The 12,752-nt window shown below is 44.5% G+C and overlaps 1 protein-coding gene across 1 annotated transcript in view; it reads left to right on the plus strand.

Annotated features, from left to right (window-relative positions):
- The window catches only part of LOC122806732 (valosin containing protein), a 1,741,209-nt gene that overhangs the window by 1,008,656 nt on the left and 719,801 nt on the right, over positions 1 to 12,752 (plus strand). The window contains exon 12 of the mRNA XM_044077401.1: positions 5,817 to 5,939. Coding sequence (XP_043933336.1) covers positions 5,817 to 5,939 — 123 coding nt within the window. The remainder of the gene's footprint in view (positions 1 to 5,816; positions 5,940 to 12,752) is intronic.

Here is a 12,752-nt window from a genome sequence, read left to right on the forward strand (position 1 = left end):
AACCAACACACTATTAAACGTCTGTATGTTTGCTTCTAAATACTTTGGTTCAAGATTTAACTATCCTGAAATGTCGGTTAGCAATCAAACTACCGGAATTCACAAAAAACGCAAAGAAAGACAGTCTAGGTTCAAAACCGACGAAGCTTCTAAGCCAGTCGCCGGTTCACCGGTACTCTGAGGCGCTTTCGCAGCCCCTGATGCCTGCTACTTTTGAGTTGCAGGCCTCTACCGAGACCCATTCGGAGTCTGGTATGCTGCGAGATTCTCCAGGTATTGAACCTGCGGATGTCTCCCTCAGATGGGTCCGGAGCCGCTGAGCAGGCACTGGCTTCTGAGGATGTTTGCAGGCCTAAAGGCTTGTATAGTAAACCAATGCCTTCATCAAAAACTAGGCCAAAACCAACTTCTATGCCTAAAAAACCAACGCATGAGCCACATGCTCAGGCCCCTATGCCTAAAAGACAAATGATCAAAATGGCTGAGGATTTAATTACCTTGATCAGGGGTTCCCAACCCCCTCCTGCTAAGAGGCCTAGGCAAGGCACTGATTATGAATCTTTAGATCAGGTTTCCATTTCTTCAGATTCCTTTTTTGATCAGGAATTTTTTATTCCCCCTTATGAGGACTCTGATGCAGAAGAGTCCAACCCTTCTGCTTCTCCTCCTGAGGATTTTTCTTTTGGAGAGACTTTGCATACCTTAAGGGAACATTTTCATTGGGAGAGTCAGGATTTTTCAGAATCCAAAAAGAGGCTTAGGGATTTTCTCCTTCTACCTCAGCATAGGCATTTGGCTATACCTCCAGTTTTAGTCATTGTATATGATGTTTTCTCAGAATCTAGCATGGCTCCTGATTCCCTGCCTCTGGCTCCTAGTAAGCCAGACAGATATTGCAGGGTTCCTGACTCCCACAAGTTCCTTTTCAAAAATCCTACTGCTGACCCTGAAACAATTTCTCAGGGTCCCAAGGGTGTTGAGGCTTCTACTGTTAAAATCCTACCCCTTCTGGTAGAGATTCCAGGGCGCTGGATAGATGGGTAAGAAGGTTTACACGTCTACAACCCTGGCAGGGCTTTAAACTGTCAATTTCATGTGCTTAAATATCAACAGCATGTCATGGGCTTACTGAAACAGAAAATGATGTTGATTTCTGATTGTGTAGAAAATGAGTTACAGGATTTATTGCATTCAGCTGAGCAAGTTGGAAAGCAGTGTGGTTTTGATTCCTTGGAGGCCTCTTGCAGGGATGCTGTAACTGGATCTGTGATAAGAAGACATGCTTGGCTGAAGGAGCAAAATCTGCCTGATCATGTTAAAGATAAGTTGCTGGATGCTTCTTTACAGCAGGACAGTCTGGTAATAAGGCAGAAGAAGTTTTGAAAAAAGATGGAAGACTAAGCTAAATCTATGCAAACTGTAAAAGATTTATTGCAAGTGCAGCCACCCAGGTTCAGTAGGCACTGGCCTACTAAGAACTGATCCTTTCCAGTGCCCAACAGAGCCGCTCAGGTCAAAACCAGACACTCCAAGGGCTCCAGGTTTCAAACACAAGGATCTTAAAGGACAAAATAATGGGGTGCCTCCACTTCCAAATCTGGAAGTAGCAAAGCACCACCCTACAGTAAACAGTTTCAATGACTTTCTTTTACCTTTTCCAAGCACTTATCTTTTGGCAGCCCCATTGGGGGGAAAATTAGCACTTCATGCTCAAAGTTGGCATCTAATTACCCGGGACAAGTGGGAGTTAAATATAGTATCCCAGGGGTACAGATTTCTTTTCCACATGTTGCCAACTCAAAACGGATGGCCAGATCTTCCTCCAAATCAGTGGGCAGAGGCCCAGAAGCAAGTCATGTCCCTCATGGATGTGGGGGCGATTCAACCAGTACAAGAAAAGGAAAAAGGTCAAGGCATTTATTCCAGACTTTACCTGGTACCCAGAAAAGACAAGTCATGGCGTTCAATTCTGGACTTATCCATTCTGAATACTTTCCTGAACATACCAGAATTCAGGATGCTAACTCTACAACAGCTACTGCCTATATTAGGCAAGAATGCCTGGTTGGTAACTCTAGACTTAAGAGGCTTACCTGCATATCCCAATCAGGGAATCTTGCAGAAGATACCTACGCTTCAATGCAGGCTATTTGCATTACCAGTTCTCTGCACTGCCCTTCGGCTTATCTACTGCGCCCAGCGTCTTCACAAAGTGCCTGGCACCAGTGATTGCGTTTTGCAGACTAAGAAACATGCAAATTTATCCTTATCTGCATGATTGTCTAATTCAAGCAGAGGACAAGGACACTCTTCTACAACATCTGGCGTTTGTAAAATGGCTTCTAACATGCCTAGGGTACACCATAAACAAAAAGAAATCACAACTGGTACCCTCTCAAATAATTACATTCCTGGGTGCAAGCTTGAATACAACTGCCCAGATGGCTTACCTTACGCCAGACAAGTTCAATTGATAACATACTTCAAACAAGTGGCCACAAAAACCCAGTTATCTGCAAGACAAATTCTGCAGGCTTTGGTGCTCATGGCATCCTGCATTCTACTAATTCCATATGCAAGACTGCATATGAGGAAACTTCAGTGGTACCTAAAAAGCTTATAGAGCCAACATTGTCACAACCTGGAAACAATGATTCCGCTCATTCCTTGCATGAAAGGAGTTCCTTTGGTGGGCAGAAGCCTGTCTCCAAAACAAGGGACTGTCATTCACTCTACCCCCTGCCACCCAAACCCTGACTACAGACTCATTAGATTATGCTTGTGGGTCCCATCTGGCAGGGAGATGCATTCAGGGCGAATGGAGCCCAACTCAAATGCACCTACATAGCCGGAAAGAAATGTTAGCTGCACAGAATGCACTGACGGGCTTCCTTCATCCAGGACAACTACTGATAGACGGACAACACCACAGTTATGTGGTACATAAACAAGCGGGGGGGGTACCCACTCCTACCCCCTTTGCAGACTAGCCATGGCCTTGTGGAACACAATTTTGACTTGGCAAATATATCTACAACCTAATTTCCTGCCAGGAAAGCAAAATACTGTGAGACGACCTAAGCAGAAATCTAATGGACCCACACAAATGGAAACTGGATCCGTAAATCTTCATCATGTTGACAAGGAAATGGGGGATCCCAGACGGATATTTTTGCCTCTCCCCAAAAGTATCAGACAAATTCTGCACAAGACTTCATCACAAAAAAGCTTGGAAGTGGATGCTCTATCCTTCAGCTGGAAAAACCTATTAGTCTATGCCTTTCCCCCTCTGCCTCTGCTCTCCAAGGTTTTGCTAAAAGTCAGACAGGAAAAACCAAAAATTGATTGCTCCAGACTGGCCTCACCAACATTGGTACCTACTTCTAAGGAATCTTTCACTCCCTCCTCTGTGGTACTTGCCTCAAAAGCCTCATCTACTGTCTCAGCAGAACTATCAAATTCTGCACACACTGCTCCAAACACTGAATCTTGCAGCATGACTAATCAACTAATTTCACCAGTCGCATCCCTCAGTAAACTGGTGATGGATGTCATTTTGGAGGCTAGAAGGCCTAGTACTAGAAAATTTTATGCTGATAAGTGGAAGAGATTCTGTGCCTGGGACCAAGCACAAGGAATAAACACAGCAATGCTCAACATTCCTCAGATTCTGCAATATGTTTCACAAGGGCTTATCTTTTTCTTCTATAAAAAATCCATGCCTCTGCCATCTCGGCACATTACAACACAGAGCCTCCTCTCTATTCTCATCCCCTACTAAAGCAGCACCTCGGGCCAAATATTTGAGTCCTCCCAGGAGAGCTCCAGCTCCTACATGGGATCTCAATTTTGTACTGGAAAAACTCACCGTACCTCCTTTTGAACCAGCTGCCACTGCAGACATAATTTCTTTCTTGGAAGACGGCCTTTCTTTTAGCAGTCACTTCAACTAGAAGGATTTCAGAACTACAGGCACTCATGGCAGTGGAACCTTTCATTATCTTTTATCCGGACAGGGTGGCCCTCAGGACCAATCCTTATTTGCCTAAAGTAGTATCCAGTGTGGCTCTTAACCAGACCATTCATCTGCCAACTTTTTTCCCAAATCTGCAGAACAAGGGGGAGCGGATTCTGCATTCATTGGATGTACACAGACAACTAAGATTCTGCTTAAACAGGACAAAATCTCTACGAAAGTCTGAGCAACTACTGGTGGCAATCACTGCAGGGGAAGGCTATCTCAAAGCAGACTATTTCAAAATGGATAAGCCATTGTATTCGTTTCTGCTATATGCACCATGGTAAACCTGTCCCCAAGTGGATCAGATCCCATTTCACCAGGGCTGCATCTACTTATGCAGCTTTTCTCAGAGAGGTTTCTACCAGAGACATTCTAGAACCTGCTACATGGAGCTCGGTTCATACATTCACCAAACATTACCATTTACCTTTCTTCTCTAAATCCAGAGCTGGCTTTGCCACTGCTGTCCTGCAGGGCCTTATAGCCCCTAATGCTGTATAATGCCATCATCCCAGCCATAGCTTTGGGATTCTACCCAAATGTAATGACTGCAACAGTGAAACACGAAGAACATAGTACATTTGTGTACACTTACCATAAATGTAGATGTTGGAGTGTATTCACTGTTGCAGTCCTGGTTACCCACCAGCCCCCTTTCTTCTCTATTATACCTCTCTTTTCCTTCACTATGCTCAAAAGCCTTTTGGTGTAATTGCTTTTAGTTGGAGGTAATTTTTTTGTGTTCTATATTACATGCATATATATATTTGGATATTTTTGCTCCCCATTTGGGGGGGCACCTGACATCTGGGGCAAGAAAAACTGATTTAAAATTGCGTCTGCTACATGTTTTATACCTTTGACGTCGTGGAAGAGGAGAGCAACCGACGTAGGACCCTGTTCAGGCCAACTGAGGGCAACCTGCCAGCAGATTAGCCAGATGTAATGACTGCAACAGTGAATACACTCTAACATCTACATTTATGGCAAGTGTACACAACTGTACTTTCCACTTGGAGCATGTTCCACTAGAGCTGCAGCATCCTCGGGGGCTTTCTTCAACATTCTGAAGCTAATCTTGAAACAGCTAAGTGGTCTCCTATTCACACTTGTATTATAACATTGTTTTTTCTAGAACTAGAGCAGGATAGGCCAGTCCTTTAGACTGTAATGCTGTTTCATGTTTCCTTCTCTCCATCTTTTTAACACAGCCTTGAGACTTCTCCATCAGTTAATACTGCAATAGTAGTCTAGGGAAGGGCATGGTACAGTTGTGTAAGAACTTACCATAACAGAGGTGAGACTGATCACTGTTGCAGCATTACATCCCTCCTTCCCTTTTTTTCCTATTTTGTAGGACGACTACTTTTTTCCCCTCTTCTCCTTTGATTTGCACACAATGTAAATAGTTGTCTCTGCTTCTTAATTTCATTTGTCTAGGGCAAGAAAGTCCTGAGGTAATTTGTGCCAATATTTCTGTTATGTACTTCTCAGTATTTTGGTGCAAAAATCGGGGGGGGGGGGGGTGCTTAGCTTTGGAATGCTGGCCGGATGTATGGCTATCCTTGACCGTTTATCCCATCAGTCAAAACTGCAACAGTGATCAGTCAGACTACTGTTAATGGCGAGTTTTTGCATAACTGCACTTTTGTTATAGGTAATGGCACTATCTCTTGCAGATCTGTTAAAATTGCTTAACCTTTTCTGATGCAGAGTACATAATTGAGAAGACCTTTTATTTTGTGCTAAATTGGAAATAAAACTTTATTGATGATAAATGTGTTTGACTTGGCAGTGGGCTCTTACCCAGAGCAATCCATCAGCTTTGCGAGAGACCGTAGTTGAGGTTCCTCAGGTCAGTTGGGAAGATATTGGTGGACTGGATGATGTCAAGAGAGAACTGCAGGAGCTTGTACAGGTCAGTAGTTTATTCTTATAATAGGTTGTATGGATGTTGCCTTCAGTTAGCATACTTCACTTTTGATAAAATGTTTAGTTTAGATTTTGAAATGTAGTGCATTGGATTATATTAATGTTACTGTAAAGTAATCGTACATTAACAGCAGTATTGCTTAGTATGATCCTGTGTGGTGCAAGTACTTCAGACATTTCTTAGATTATTTTGTTCTGCTTCACACCTGTTAACCATTAAGCTACTTACACCCATTAAAACTCATGCATTCCTTTTTGAGACTAGAATGGCTGTAGCATGGCCATCATCCAGGTAGCTGTCAACAGGATTTTCTTTATGGCTGTAAGGCCTTAAGGATTAAGAATGCAGTGTGAAGATACAAAGGTTTGTCTGCTTCCTGTAGTTCCCCAGTTGCCGTTTGCCCTTCTTACAAGCAGGCATGTCCCTGTCATTATTTAGTCTTCAGAGATTTTAAGTGTAGTGTTTTTGTCCTGGGGTGCACTACCACTATAACCATCCAATCTGTGAGAAGTGAGTAGGCTCTGCCATCCCCTGTCTGTCCCTAGCCAGCTTCTCTGGTATGTAGGTTGTTACTTAAACTTGGGTTGCCTCTTTAAAGGGGGCCTAATACATCACTGAAGTGCAGACTTAAACCACAATTTATAAGAAGTGCATAGAGAGCTACACAAGCTAGTAGTGATGGACTTTTCAACATATGTTCTATTTTTGTCTGATTCAACATGTGGAAGGTCTGATCCAACCTTGGTGCCTTATACCAGAGTATTAGATCACTGAGCTCGAACTTATCAGCTACCCATAACCCCTTTCTCCTGTCTGAATTGCCCCAGATCTTGTTTACCTGCCAAGCCAGGACATGTTTGCTGAGAATGCTACCTTTTTTCACTAAGTGAAGATTACATATTTCCTTATTTCTTCCTCTCCAGTGTGGTGGTTAGTTGTAGTAATTAGTATTAGGAGTTTAGGTAGTTGAGCTGGTAAAGTGTTTTCTTAAATTATTTTTGTACTTTAGACAGTATCTAGTACAGCTCTTGGTGTTTTCTGTAGATTACTTAATGTATAGCATACTGTGGAGACATGCGTGCATGGGCGTACCTTCGTTGAAGGTTGTGCGTCAGGGCCGGCAACTCTGCACGTAAAAATCTACTGCCAATCATTAGCGGACAGGAGTTCTGCTGTGGCGACCCTAACCAGGAAAAGCCGAAAGACACAACCTAATGTATAGCATACTACCAAACTTTAGAGATTTTATAAGAAAGTAGTTTTTATTTTGTGTGTGTGTATATATATATATATATATATATATATATATATATATATATATATATATATATATATACACACATTTTGTTTTATAGCTTTTTAGATAGTGGCTAGTACTGTAAATTTGTGTTCTAAGTATTCAGTATTTTTCTGATATCCAAGTCCACCAGATTCAAAAAATTTGTCCTGTGGACACAAGGTACCACCCCAAGACCTCCATTCCCTTTGTGTATACTGACTAGGTCCTTCCCACTTACAGGATAGCTGCAGTATTTATACTGCTTTTGGCACAAGGGCTCTCCAGGGAAGAAAATAAAAACTTAAGGGACGACTTCTCCCTCAGTCCAGGATGTACACCAATTCAAAGGCACCTTACACCTCTCTTGCTGCAGACAAAGAGAAAGGGGGAAACAGTGTAAGGAAAAAAGTTGAGAAAGAAACAGCCTAAAAAAAAAAGACAAGAAAAGATAAATGAAGTAAAGAAAAGGTCTCAGGATCCAAGTGCTATTCCAGGTCTGGCACCCAAGTTATTGAGGCACTCTGATCCAACTACAGTTAGGATCCAGACTTCCTCTCCAAAACATTTTCTCTGGCGCTGATGCGCCCTGGTCTTCATTCCCCAGTACTTCAGAAGCTGCCATCAAGACCTCTGCCATCTCCGAGATCCAGTCGATCCAACAGAAGTCTTAACTGTGAAATGGTTGTCAACCTTATGGTAGTTTCTGAAGACACAGATTCAGGTGGGAAACCTCTTGCCCCGATCCCAAGGAAAGGACTGGGAATTAGGCCCATTGACGCTGTCCATATGTGTTCTGAGAGTCTCCCCTTCTGGAGCTGATACATAGCATATGGGTGTGAATCCCTCTAGCCTACCAGTGTCAGACCTGATTGCTTTGGAGACTTCAGCTTCGAAGTCTTCCCTAACTTTCTCGATATTGCTGCATGCTGATTGAGTACAGTCCTGGAGCCAGAGCATGAGAGTCATGGCCTCACTAGTGGACTTGCCTTCAAAGTTTTCAGAGCCTTCCCTCCCACTCTGTGCTTCTACTCTAGATAGCTCTCCTCTGAGGTTCTCACAGCCATCCAGTTTTGGAGCCATGAAAGCTACCGATTCTGCTATTATGGGTGGTTCTACTTTGCTCCATTGGCAGACTGCTTTTGAAGATGTGGAGAGCACTTTGAATTAAGAAGACTGGTGCATGCTCAGTTTGGATTTATCCGGACTCCCACTAACTTTTACCGCCTTCCTCTTTTAGGTCGACAAGGACAGGTAGATCCAATCAACTTAGACTGGACACTCAAGCTCCACATCTGAGACTGGTGTTTTCTTCAGAAACCCCTAAGACACATTACCTGGCATGGCAGATCGCTGCCATTTCAGACTTTTCACATAGGACATAATGATTCCTCTGTTCTATCGTGTAAGATTACCAAGGCCTGCCTTAGGAACATTTTTGAGTTTTCCTGTTGGTGAGTAGGTCCCTCCTTGGTGTTATGACCCAAAAACCCTTTGAACGTGTTGCTTCATATCTGAAGTCCCTTTCTTGGAAAAATTTGGTAGCCATTACGTCAGCAAAAGTGTCAGAATTACAAGCACCTTCATGCAAGCCGCCCTTCCTTATTTTTCCTAAGGACAGGGTTTCACTGAGGACAAAACTCTCCTTCCCAATGTTATTTCAGAATCAAACCTGAACCAACACATTTATTTGCCGATAATCTTTACAGACTTTGCTAACAAATACCTTTGACGTCCGTAGGCTTCTCTGTTTTTATCTACACTGTGCTAAGGACTTCAGAAAGTCAAACCAGTTATTTGTGTGTGCATCTTTTTTTCCAGTATAAAGCTTGGACAACGTGTGTCTAAAGTTATGCTTTCAAAATGGCTAGCAGATTGCATTTCCTTCATTTGCAAGTCAAAAGGGCTGTCCTTGCATTCTAAGCCTAAGGCTCACTTTACCAGAGCGATGGCAACTTCCTCTGCATTTGCAAAAAGAGTACCTGTCAGTGATGTGCTTCACTGACTTGGTCTGCAGCTCTTACTTTTATATCTCAAGTTGGATGTGCAGTCTAGGACTTGCACATGATAGAAATATATAAACTGGTTTCCCTCGTAAGTAATTTGTATTTGACAAATATATGTATTTAATTTGGTAGAACTCTTTCACAGTAACAGAGGTTTGGTAATCATAAGTGTGATATTTTTGGAAATAGCATGTGACAAAATATGCATTTGGTTTAACAGAATCTGCTTGTATGGAACAAAACCTATGATACTTCTGAATGTTTTTGTAGCAAATGCCATTAACAATAGAAGGTTGCTGAAATATCCTAAACAGTTGAATGTATACAGATATTCAAGTGAAAAGGGAAATGGCTAACAGCAGAAAAAGGTTACAAACTATCTTGTCAGTGAAAGAAATTTTGGCATAATGAGAACTAGTTTTCTCTGGATGAGCATGACCAACACAGCAGAAAGACTATCCTGTCAATGAAAGAACATTTTGGCTTGCTGATGACTTTTTTTTCTGGATTGAGAAGGATCCAGACAAAGGCTTCAATACAGGAAAAGTTTTTCATCAAGGACAAAGTTTTTAAAAGTGGTTGTAGAATACTGTTTTGGTGGCCATTGCACTTCCTTAGCCAATTCATATTACAATGCATCTGCATCAGCAACTACAAATATACAGCTGTACAGTTTGTGTGACATGCTGTTAATTTCAATGTAACAGCAAATCCTTTGGCTCTGCCATATTCAGGGAATATCCTTGAGTCCACCCAGGTTTTTTTTTTTTTTTGAGTAGCATGGGAATCTGTCCCACATGTTGAATCAGATGAAAATAAACAATATTGAATATGAAAGTTATGTACTTAGCATAATGATCCGTGTTGTATTATTTTTGTCTGGTTTATCTCTTCTCCTTCCACCTTCCAAACTGTCGATGTAATGTGATCCTATCTCGCCTACATTCTCTACAGATGGGCTCGGAGCCGATCCTCTGCTCCGACTCGGCGCTATACAATAGAACGCAGTCTCTTATTGGCTGAGTCACCTCATATCCCAGGATGCACCACCACTACCTCCCCAGATCTCGTTTGCCGCTTTCCAGCATAGACGTGGTCTCGGACTTGGCTGAGCTAAGTACCTCTAGTCAGAAACTTTTCTGTCAAATTTCTCTCTTAAACTCACCCAAAAGCTGTTTTAACGGCTAGTGTTGTTGTGTGTTTGTGTTTTTTGGTATTTTTGTGGAAGATTGTGTATTTTTGTTGGTAAAAAGGTTCCGTTTAAGTTAGAGGGGCCTAGCCCTGCCTTAGGCGTTTAAATTAGAGCCTAGTTGTCGGTGTTAACTGTTTTGTCTGTAATTGTTATTAAGTTTTCCTTTAAAACCATGTCTAAAGAACATAGACCTTCCGGTTTTAAAAAATGTGTTAAGTGTGGTTACAAAATGTCCATAACGGATGATCATTCCTTGTGTGTGTATTGTTTAGGTCCCAAACATCTCCAGGGGTCTTGCGGCGTTTGCCACTCTTTTTCCTCTCGAGTCCTCCAAGAGAGGAAAAACAAATTGATTTTAAAAGGGCTCATTGCCCCTTCTTTTGAGGAAGCCTTATCCTCTTCTTCTGGCAAGAAGAAAAAATCTTCGGTTCCGACCAGTCCGTCGGAACCGATAGCTAAAAAGTCTAGGCAGGCTTCTCCGTCGGCTCCACGGACTTCGGAGCCGAGGGCGGAACGGTCTGCCTCGATGTCTCCAGCCTCGACTCCTCTGGCTTTGGAGTCGAGAGCTCGGGCATCGAGAGGCGTGTCACCTTCATCGGCTCCACTGCCTTCGGAGCCGATGAGGGTTGACCGCTCAGACACTTCCCCGGGCGAAGTCCACATCGGCTCCAAGGGAGATTGCAATAGTAGTGGAATCTCCCTCGGCACCGATACGCCTCGAGCCTTTACGGAGCCGGTCCCCCAGTCTTTGAGAGCCGGCGGAGAAGTCGACTCGGACCCGGTCGGTCTCTTCTCGTTCTTCGAGGATGTCCGATTCGGACGTAGACAGGGTGCTTCAGAAGCTTTTCCAGTCAACGGTCTTCACTAAATTGATCTCGCCTCCTGCCCAGTTGGCTCTGGAGCCGATCCCCCATCCTTCTACTTCCATTCCTCCTCCGACAGCCTTGGCGCCGTTGGAGTCGGTGTTGGTGGATCCGGTCGAAGTCATCGAGTCTGGTCCGACTCTAACTTCAACCCCGTCCCTCGGGTCGGGGTTCGGTACGCGGACCTCCTCAGTCGGCCCCGGGGGGGATGTTTCGGATCCGATCCTTTTGGTTCCGAGCCTCCCTCTAGGTGCGTCGGCTGCGGGGGCTCCGGTTACTGTTGTGGCCTCGGGGACAGGACCTTCCCAGGATTCTGGGGGTCCGGCCTTCGATGCCATGAGAAGTGCTTTAGCCAAATCCTCTGTAGCCACTTCGACCTTTGCACCACCTTCCTTGGGCATGGAGACTGGCGCTTCTGGAATCCCCCTGTCTCGTGACAGCGGAGCCCCTGGGCCTGAGGTTACCCCCATTGGCGGTTCCCTTCTTCCTGGAGGTTCCTCCGACACCATTTCGAAGGAACCGCCCAGGAAGAGAGTGTAAGAGGAAACACGTAGACTCCCCTGACGAGTCCCTCACATCGGATACCGACCTCGATGATGCGGAGGGGTCCCCAAAGTCGTCTTTGGAAGATGTCTCCTTTGCAGACATTCTGGAAATCCTTAAACACCGAGGCGACTGGCAGTCCAAACCCCCTTCCGCTGAGGAGTCGGTGTTCCTCAAGGCCTTCGGGGCTCAGCCCTCCGCCTCCTGGGTGTCTCCGCCCTTCGATGAGCTTCTGGATTTGATCTCTCGAAGAGCGTGGGAACACCCGGATTCTGTGGAACCGGTGCCAGCTCGTCCCAATAAGTTTCTCTCGGCACCCCCGGACAAGGATTTTTTATCTAAAGGTGTGGCTGTAGATGCTATGGTGGTGGCATCTGCCACCCAACAAGATGTGGCAGAGGCTTCGACGTCCATCCATCCCCCTAATAAAGAGTCTAGGAGCATGGATCGGTACGGCAAGCGTACCCTTTCTTCAGCGACCTTTACGTTAAGGTCTCTGAATTATCTGGCACACTTCACCAGACTACAGAGGGATCTGATCAAGGAGCTGTTGGATGCTCTCTCGGGTAACTTACCTGAACAGTTAACAGACTGTTAACTCTCAGTTGGCTACCCTATCCTCATTATCTAACTCGTCCATGAGGCTCATTTCTTATGCGGCCGAAGGAGCGAGTAGAGCGGCTGGGACAGGTGTTGCTCTACGGAGACAAGCCTGGCTACGCCTGTGTCATTTTGCAGAGGCCTTTAAGTCTTCCTTTGCCGACGCCCCCTTTGATGGGTCCTCATTGTTTGGACCCAAGGTAAAGGACACTTTGACTCGCTGCAAACAGGAGGGTAAGACATTGGCTGCCGTAGGAGCCCGCTTTTCCACTCCCTTCAGGCCTTATCCCAAGGCCCGAAGGGGGGGGGGGGGGATGT

This window comes from Protopterus annectens, chromosome 1.part1 (assembly GCF_019279795.1).
Source record: "Protopterus annectens isolate FY-2018-M chromosome 1.part1, PAN1.0, whole genome shotgun sequence".
Lineage (NCBI taxonomy): Eukaryota > Metazoa > Chordata > Ceratodontiformes > Protopteridae > Protopterus > Protopterus annectens.